This window comes from Lactuca serriola, chromosome 5 (genome assembly GCF_051521515.1).
Source record: "Lactuca serriola cultivar US96UC23 chromosome 5, Lser_US96UC23_V15, whole genome shotgun sequence".
In the NCBI taxonomy this organism is placed as follows: Eukaryota; Viridiplantae; Streptophyta; class Magnoliopsida; order Asterales; family Asteraceae; genus Lactuca; species Lactuca serriola.
Genome location: NC_136412.1, coordinates 342,818,308 through 342,828,294, shown reverse-complemented (window position 1 = coordinate 342,828,294; position 9,987 = coordinate 342,818,308). Strand labels below are relative to the sequence as shown.

General features: G+C 34.4%; 1 protein-coding gene across 2 annotated transcripts; it reads right to left on the bottom strand.

Moving 5' to 3' along the window:
* Window positions 1-2,622: 2,622 nt before the first annotated feature.
* Window positions 2,623-5,601, bottom strand: LOC145055419 (mediator of RNA polymerase II transcription subunit 19a-like). Of its 2 annotated transcripts, none has more exons than XM_079003738.1 (7): window positions 5,356-5,601; window positions 4,286-4,352; window positions 3,800-4,092; window positions 3,507-3,722; window positions 3,321-3,380; window positions 3,078-3,230; window positions 2,623-2,996 (listed from the first exon to the last, which is right to left on the bottom strand). In XM_079003738.1, exons 2-6 carry the CDS (start codon window positions 4,314-4,316, stop codon window positions 3,180-3,182), a joined length of 651 nt encoding a protein of 216 aa, XP_078859864.1. In that variant the 5' UTR covers window positions 4,317-4,352; window positions 5,356-5,601; the 3' UTR covers window positions 2,623-2,996; window positions 3,078-3,179. The 2 variants fall into 2 exon arrangements, with proteins under 2 accessions (XP_078859864.1, XP_078859863.1); XM_079003737.1 differs by having other exon boundaries at window positions 3,087-3,230.
* Window positions 5,602-9,987: the final 4,386 nt, after the last annotated feature.

Here is a 9,987-nt window from a genome sequence, read left to right as displayed (position 1 = left end):
AGTATAGGGACATGTATTCTTAAGAAACGAACTCAAATCAACTTGTTGCAATACTCTAGTTCACTTTTCATTCTTGTTTGGTTGCCCAGATTTCACTTAAGGGTAGAAATAAATTGAGTAACTATTAACTAGATACATTCTAACCATCCCAATCAAAGTTCTTAATCCTAAAAATCTCATTTTAACCTTATATATCATCCCCAATATCATAGGAAGAAAAGAAGCAAAAAGAGTTTATTTGGAACTTTAAAATAGATTAAAATTATTTTATATAACAAATTTATAAATCCTAATCTATCGCGGCTAAACTAATACATATGACAGGCAATGGGCCTATTTGTGTAGCAGTATAGTTTTGGTAAGACCAATTGTCGATCTTAAGGAGAATGAGATTCAGTTTAGATAAATTCAAATGTTAATTAAATTATAAATAACAAAGTAAAAAAGAAGAGTTTTTATCTAAACTTAATTAAACTCAATAAATCGAACACAAAATGAGAGAATAATTTTAGAGACAAAAGCGATAAAGATGTTGTCATATAGAATTCGATTTCGCTTTCAGATATGGTGGATTCCAATCGAGTGCGATGAATATTAGTTATTATTTACCGATTTCTAATGTACTAGTTATCTTGGTCTAATTATGTAAGTCGTGGTTTCACCATAAAAAAATTTCTTTATTAAAATAGCATTTAAAATAAAACATGCAAGGAAAGTATTTAATCAAATGTTTCAAAAACAACTAAGATTACTTAACTTTGAAAAACAACCCCAAATGGAAAATGTTAAAGTTCAATAATTCAAATTACCAAAAGTGACCACCATAAAAATCCCAAGTGGTATCAACTAAACATAACGACAAATACCCAAAATCCAAACCTCATCAAGCCACACTATCTAACAACCTGAACCAATACAAGAAAAGCAGGGCAAACAACAACAAAAATAAATGTCAACAACTGCTTAGTGAGTCAACTAGTTGTACAATGTCAAACTGAAAACATACAATGCTTAGTGAGTCAACTAGTTGTACAATGTCAAAGTGAAAACATACAATTCTTCTAATGGATCAATCATTCGAATTGTCTAACACATAACATGTTTTCAACTTTACATAGCACATAACATTGTATACTATCAACATTCATCGTAATATTAATATGTTTTTTCTCGTTTAATTGTAACTATTTGTCCCCATTGATCATTGCAATTGCAATTTTAATTTTCATCGTTGTAATAATAGTATTCATCGTTGTAATTACTTATCCTCATACCTTGTTGTAATTACTTATTAATAATAGTTGGTCGCTATAGTTACACACTCTCGCTCTTTGCAATTACTATTATTAATTTTCACCGCTCACGGGTCCCTACATCGTTAATTGAGTTTCTACCTCGCTCAACCCAAAGGACCACCCAATTCACTACTAGCTTGTCCGGTCGGACTGAGGCAAGAGGTGAGGCATGCCTCTCACCCGAGACATGGTGTTCCACTCCGACGTTGCGTTGCGTAATACAAGTATTCCACTTTGTCATTAAGGATTGGTACATACAGTATGCCTAATTCAACCATGACACGCCTCTCATATCTCCCGTGTTGTTTGCACCAGCTTTCCTCGTAGAGCCAATATCACTCCAGTTTACCCATCTTTGGTGAACCGTGTGTCGAATTGGTCGTCTAAAAAAACATTCGATTTGCTTTCCTCGTAGAGCCAACATTATCTGACTTTCCTCGTAGGGTCGACGCTAACCAACTTTTCTCACAAAGTCCACACATTCTAAATTTCCTTGTGGAATCATAACTAACTGGTTTTCCTCGTAAAGCAACACTATATCGTTTTCCTCATAGAGCCAACACTATCCTTGCCACTCTATGTATATTTCCCATCATTTTTAAATATTTATAATTATATACAAAAGGGTCATTTCATTCCATATTAATATGTATAATCTTCCTTGTTTAATTATTACATAACACTTAACGGTTTGAATGAAAATTAAAAGATAGAGAATAAACTAGCAGAGTGGACGTAATTACCATATGGACGTTTCATGTAATTTAGCCTGAATGATTTAAGGTTTTAAAAGCCTCATACGGTCACATACTCATTATCATATAGCTTTCTTTTTTTTTTTGAAATTCTCAAAAGCAAATTTTAAATTGCCATAGTATCATTATATACGTTCTCATGATTCCATGAACAATTGAAACTTTCACCATACGTGTCCTCCATAGAATTAAACTTGAATTTCGCTAATTGCGGAACTTTGAAGTTTAAATTAAAGAACATTAGTATTTTTTTTGTTTTTGATCAAAATTAGGAATATTTAAGGTTTAAAATTATATACCCTTTTGAACCTTGTAATTACGACTACTTAAAGTACCTGTACTATATGTACATATTGTTCCACACAAAAAAGAATCATTAATGACAAAAGTGACCCCAATTTGGGTTTTCTTTTCAAGACTTTGAAGCGTCAAAGGAACAAAATATATCCTTTTTTGTTGGTAGTATAATAGAATATATGGTTTGGATCCCAAAGAGGAACACATGAAAGGGAATATTTGAACATGAAAACGGATATTTGTTAAGTCAAATGGTAAAATATAAAAATAAGAAATAAGAAACACATTTAAAATACTTGATTAAAAATGGCCAATAATCGACATATATATCTCTTTGATTACTAGTGACAGAAATATTCATGTGATCTTTTCTAATCTCACTAGTATTTACAAGGTCAAAAAACTCTTACACACATCGACTTAACAGTTTGTTAAAAATGATTAGAATTGATATATCAAATGTGCATAATAGCACTGCACTAATGACTAAACTAAACCAAAGGATCAAAGTTTTTAAAATCTCTAAACTATGGCACAGACTACAAAGAAGTTTGTTTTCCATCTATTTTTTTTTTACCTTGAATAATAAATCAATGGCAAAAGGTGAATTCACCTTCTTGGACATCTTTTAACTAATCCTGTGGCTATTCTGCAGAAAAAGAAAACTAAAAGTTAATTTCTAAATGCTAATCAAGTGTTTCTTCTTATGGTAAAAGATAAAACATGCTACCTTTGTTACCTCAGTTAATTTTTTACTACAGTATGTATGGGGAATCCTTTAGCTTCCATTTGCAATATGAGAACAAACAACACTATACACCACATGCCATTTTCAAGCTGCTATCTTTATTCCCCCTATCTCATCAATCTTTGAGCTCTTATGCTGCAAAATTACATAACAAATCAACACAAAAACAAAAGAAAAAAAAAAAAAAAAAACTATGTTTTGATGAAAGCTGTGCATCCAAATTACCTTACTTTTCTTCTGCCTGTGAATGTCATTAACATCTTCATTTCCATCATGCTTCCTTTTCTAAATTCAATTTAAAATAATCCCATTATATTAAATATTGTCCCAATAAGTCCACATGTCTTAATGAATTAAGACACCAACCCTTTACTTATTTGCCATTCATTTCAGTCTAGAAAAGAAACAAACCTTCTCATGGTGTTTCTTTGAGTGTTCAGCACCAGAATCATGATGACTACTTTTATCCTTCTTTTTATCCTTGTCTTTATCTTTACTTCGATCTTTATGTCTATGTTTATGTTTCTTGTGCTCTTTATCTTTATCCTTGTGTTTTTTATGCTTCTTTTCCTTATCTTTTACCTCACTCTTAGATTTTCCAGGTATAGTAGGCATCCCCTTCTCAGACTACAAAACAATCATTTACATTAAATACCACAAAACTGTATTGATTGAAGAAGAAAAAAAGAAGTCAACTTTCTTACAGATGGAAGGTCAACAGGTGCAGTTTCCTTGAGCTGAAAGGCTTCTCTGAGGAGGTCAAGGTCAAATGGTTGTATGCGTGTGTTTGTATCTCTAGAAAAAGAATTGTTGTATTGTAGGAGTTGATCCAACTGCATCCCTTCACCTTTTCTAATCTCTGTATCTCCAATAACATCATGAAGGTAATGTGTATCTGAAATTGACAAAGGAAGTGACTTCTTGCAGAAGAACTCATAGTGTGGTAACAATTTATAGTAACTTATAAGATCCACAGCACCAGTGAGCTCCCTTGGTCCTAGATTACCAACACACCACAATGCAGATAGTTACTTGTTTTTATTAAATAGTAACTAAGTTTCACAGTTATTCCATTATTGTGAATTTTTTGTTGTGGTGATTATAGTATCAATGTCTTCTTGGCCTTTATTGACATCGTTTTAACTGGATATGAAGTGGCAAAAAAGAAAGTATTTGATCTTCAAGATTACCTCTTCCAAAATTCTTGCTTTCAGGATCCATTGATCAGTGTCTAGTATGAGGATATACCATTATCACCTGAGAATTGATAGCAAGAATCGTAAATGGTCTTCAATATGAAATTCAAGAACAAATATGTACACCAAATATATATTATCATCAATACTTTATGCATCATTTTCTTGGATCTGTAGCTATGTAACTAAGTTATCAATGTTAGAAAGTCACGCTTGGCTGAATATAATAGGACATGAATTGATTACAAGATATATTGATTATATTCATATGATGGCCCCACTATAATGAAACTTTACAGGCCAAGCTTCTTAAAAGGATTGATAACAAGCATTTAAATTGCTTAGATTGGTGTGTCATCTTGTCAACCCGCTGCTTGTAAATCAAAAGACTAGACACATAAAATTGCTCAGAGTAAATGAACCAAATACATATCACGTATGAGGATATCATAGATCTCAAAATTTGGAAAATAAGAGCATTCGGCTAATGTAATGTACAAATTGCAAAAGTTTAAACTTTGGGATAAGGACAGAAAGCAAAAATGGGCACTATTCTATCAATTTTTGTGTCTATCCAAAAGAGAAACTGCTATAACAAAACACGCAACAGTCATGTCCTCATGAGTCACAAAGTCACACTAAAAAGATACAGTTTTCGAAGTTCCCAATAAGGAAAAAGCAACCCCAAAAGAGAAATATCAAAAACAACCGATTTGTGAATCTTATGATTTATCAACTTAACGCGAAAAGTCAAAATCATATTCTTTTGCTGTCAATATCTAAAACAACATTCATTTAAGCAATCTCCGATTTCAAACTGGACAACACTAAGTTAACTAAATTTCGAATCTCATCCAAAATTCCATCCCCCGGAAACCATTTTTTTACACTATTTCATACAATTCAACACCAGATTCCATATTTGCACACTAAATACTAAAATTTGTGCTTATTTCCTTAGCTTAGCATAATATAGAGGTTGATCTCATTGTAGATCGAAGTAATGGGTTTCAGCAACTATGACTGTAGTTGTAGAAACTTGTAATGCGAAGAGCTTAACTGACCTGATTTGGAAGATGTAGAGCTCAAATGGGATCAATTTGCGTCTAATTTTTGTATGTACTACGAAATCGATGGGTTTTTTTGGGTCTTTCTCGTCGTTTTCCCCTTAACCGAAATAAACCCTAATACGTGTCGAGAGAGTTGAAAAGATGATGTTCTATCGCGGCGAGGAACTATAAATAGTAAGAGGATTAATCTCAAAGGGTTAAATTGACTATTCGCCTGCTTCCTGAGCTTGTTCAGTTGGATGGGAGACCTCGGTTTGTTGGGTTAATATGACTAGATTACGTAAATGTTCCCGTGTCCATATGATTGTTACACTTCAAGTCCAACATTTTTTTTTCTAACCATCCTAACCATCCAAATTCCTTTGTTGCTTTCACTAGCGGTCCTTCCATCCATTTCCATTTGTTTGCACATGTTATTTAAGATCATGCACCTCCCACACTAGGGCATAATGGTCTTTTGAGCGGAAGTAGGATTTCATATTGGATGTGTCACAATAGTGACATAATTTTTTACGTTGTAACATCCCGACTCATAGGTATGAGATTTATGGCTTAAAAGACAAATTTCCCTTTGGAACTCGTCGAGTTGATGGCCTCAACTCGATGTGTTGGAAGCACTTGGGTTGCGTATGTTTTTGGACCAACTCGACGAGTTGTTGAGGAAAATTTGACGAGTTGGTGGCTGATTATGAAACCCTAATTTTTAGGGTGTTACACCCTATTTAAAGGCCTTATGGCCTTTGGATGGCCTCTTTATCCGTCCCTCTGTCCAGAGAAACCCTAATTCGTGTATTCTCTCCCTTTTTGTGTGTGTGAGAGCTTTAAGAGTGAGTTTTTGGTGATCTTTTGAAGGATCTTGGAGGTTGGATAGGTTTGATTGAGAGGAAGGTTGTAGATCCGGTATCTTCTTTGTTGTTGCAACCATTTTGGGGTATAAAGTCGATACCTTGGTCTTTTATTGCTTAGATCTTCCCTTTTGGAAATTTATTGCCATTTTTGGCTCATATTGGGGTCATTCTTGGGTTTGGCCATTTATTGAAGTCGCCACTTCAGATCTGATGCTTTGTGGCCTTTTTGGGCTTAAAGCTTCAAGCTCTATCATGTTATAGGCCCCCCTTCATGCTTTAGGCCTTGTTGTAACACTCCAAATCGGTTTTCCTTTATAAGTGTGATTTTAGAGCATAGAAGTGTGTTGGTGGCCATTTTGGAGCTTATTCAAAAAGAAGAAGTTAATGAGTAAGCTTGGTGTAGCATTGGGCTTCAAGAACCTGCATCTAGTTCACCTTGAGGAGCTTCTGGAGCGTGATTGGTTTTCGGATTGTTAGGTGAGCAGCTTTTGAGTTCAGCAGACTAAGGTGAGTCTCTTCACCATACCAATGGGTTGAAGGCACCAAAGCCGGCCCATGTTATTTAGTTGGGATATTTATTGCACACGTGTTATCAGTGTATTAGGTATTATATGAAGACCATGTGGCGGTTCCCATGGCAGTGGACTAAGACCATGAGGGGGTTCCCATGGCATTCGATGTAAGACCTTGGAGGGTTTCCATGGCAACCTAGTATGTTTGCATGTTTAGCTTGTATGATATTTCCTTGGTTAGCTAAGACCATGTGGAGGCTCCCATGGCAGTGGGTTAAGACCACGTGGGGGTTCTAGTGGCACCCGGTGTAAGACCTTGGAGGGTTTCCATGGCATCCTTATATGTTTATATGCAAGGCTTGTGTAACTTTTATGGTTGATACGGTTTATGTGATTATGTGGATTGTGTGGGGTATGTTATGGGGAAGTAGGGAATTCACTAAACGTTAGCTTACAGTTTGTTGATTGTTTCGAGTACTTCAGGATCTAAGGGCAAGAGTCTGGCGTGATGGCGCGACATGCACTCTCTGGCGTTTTTATTGGGGACACTCTGATAGTATAGATAAATTGTATGATGTTATGGATTTTGAAAACAAATGTGATTGGAATTTTATATTTTATGGAAATGATTTCGTTACTTAAAAATGAAACTTTGTATTGGAAATTTGGGATGTTACACTTGGTAGGCCTTCTTTGAGTGTTTTAGCCTCTTGGTGTTATGCATAGACGTAAAGTTAGCAACTTTACGTGGTTTTTCAGCTCTTGGGTTCTAGATCTACTTTCTTGAGTGTTAGAAGGGATGAAAAAAACTGAATGAGTTAAGATGGGAAAACTCAACGAATTGTCCTGACAACTCGACAAGTTGGATCGGGTTTTCCCACTTTTCTGGAAATTGTAGGAGCTCGACGAGTTGTCTTGATAACTCGGCGAGTTGGTTCGGGTTTTCCCTGTTTCTCTAAGTACTAAAGGAACCTGACGAGTTGGTAGGTGCACTCGACGAGTTGGGTCAACATGGATTGTTGACCTTGACTTTGACCATAGTTGACGAAGTTTGACTTTTGGGGGCACTTTGAGTATTTTGAGGTTTTGATAGAAATGGTCATATGGTGGTTGTAGGCTTTTGAGTCCGAAGCTGAGTTTTGGAGTTGGATTTTACCGGTTCAGCACTACTTGTGAAGTGAGTTTTCCTCACTATACTTATGGGTCGAAGACACCGATGTCGTTCCTTTTTGGATTGTTATCCTGGTTATCTTAGGATGTTATTATGTTGTTATGAGTTGTTAGATCAGTATCCTGATAGATAGGATGTTGTTATTCTTATGTATGATTTGTGCTTGCTTGTTGATTGATTATGACTTCTGATTTATGTATATGTCGACATGTATGTGTGTGGTTGGGTTGAGGCGGTCCTGCTTTGTGCTGAAGGCCAACAGACTCAGGGCGGCCCGGATAGATTGAAGGCATGTGAGGCGGTCCAGTCAGGTTGAAGGCTCATTTATGATTGCTGTTGTATGTATGTTATGTGGTGGTATTTTGGGGAAGACTCATTAAGCTTTGGGCTTATAGTTTTTGGTTGTGTTCCAGGTACTTCAGATGATCGCGGAAAGGTGAAGACTTGATCGTGCACCTCCTTGTATTTCATGTTATGATTTCCGGAAAAAACTCTGATGTGAAACCCATTTCAAAAACAATATGTAATAAATGATGGTTTTTGGATTTATGTAAAAGTTTTAAAATTTTCAAAATTTTATGGATGTTACATACGTAGTGGCACAATAGTGGAAAAAAATACTTTCTTGCACTGCATACACGAAAGTCAGGCATTATCTGTGCCATTATGAAACACATAACATAACCGCCCCTGGTTTTTCATTCTCAGCCTCTCCGTTACCTCTATTCCAAGTTTTAGTTAATTATTAAGACTTAAGCTTACTTCAATTTTGTCATCCCCAAACTTATTGGATTGTTTATTTTCTTCTATATTGTGATGCATTTGCAAGAGTTATTGTCGGTTATCATTTGGTGGTAAAGTAAAGTGTTTTAGTAAACAAACAGTAACAATAATGGTCACACATTGGACAATCAAGGGTGATTGGACACACGAGGAAAGCTAATGCAATCTATGGTATGTCGTGATTGGCACTATTGATTGTTTTGTGGTTAATGTCGATAACCTTATATAATTGAAATCCACAATGTAATATAAAACAATATTTATGCTTAGAAGTTTAGTTTATTATTTATGCTTAGAACATAAATTGATTGTAATATAAAACAATATTTGTTTTGGAACAATGTATGTTTTAAATTTAGCATGTCTAAATATTTATGTCTCATTTATTTGTTTAAATGTTTGATATTTACTAGATCGTTTTTCATAACGATAATACTCATATTCTGAAATTATTGACTTCTATTTCTCATACTAGTTCTCTTAATAGAATTACAAAGTAAATATCAACATTTTATAAATAAAATTAAGTTCTATATGCAAGCACTTTTGACTTAAACTTGTTTTAAATCAAACTTATCAATTACATTGTTATCTTTATTGTATAAATGAAATCCATGTATTCCAACTTTAAGAAAGGGATCTTTGAAGGCAAATAATGTAGTTTATTTGACATATGTAAATCTTATTTATATATAAAATACTCCTAATAATATTTTCACTAAAGTGTAGATTAAATAATTATTAAGGAACTATACACTTTGGTGTATGACTTTCTTTCTAATGAATGTCTATGATTGAGCACAAGATACAACCCAATAGTACCATCTAAAGCCTCCGTGATGATAAAGAGTGAACTAAACTTTACTTGATATAGTTTACTTTCTAATCGGTAGAGATGTCCTCCTTTCAACCTTTTTGGGATTATACTTCAATCACCACTAATTGTATCTAGAATACAAACACCAACTAGTTACATAATTGTAGAATATTCTAAAAGGACATTTATATTATTATATACAAACCCACCAGGAATAAGTACATTTATTCCTCTGAAAGCTGAGTTAGCAGAAAACAAGCTTCTAATGACAAAACAAGTGGGAGGCACGTGGAACTTGAAGCAGCTCAAGAACCATGGCTAGATGTAACAATTGTTGGCACTAGTTTCAACAAGAAAGTGTTGAACATGAATAGTAGCTATTCATAAACACAAACTGTTCATAATAATGGTAGAAATCATATATGACTTGAGAAATGTGGAATTTATCATTGATGAGTTCTTGATGGTTTCTAGTTAAACCATCGACTACCAAAA

Coding starts and splice junctions, on each gene's coding strand:
- LOC145055419 (XM_079003738.1), bottom strand. CDS start 4,316: ATGGATCCTGAAAGCAAGAATTTTGGAAGAG. Junction 4,093..4,285: donor AAGCAAGAATTTTGGAAGAG/GTAATCTTGAAG, acceptor TTGGTAATCTAG/GACCAAGGGAGCTCACTGGT. Junction 3,381..3,506: donor CAAAGAAACACCATGAGAAG/GTTTGTTTCTTT, acceptor AATTGAATTTAG/AAAAGGAAGCATGATGGAAA.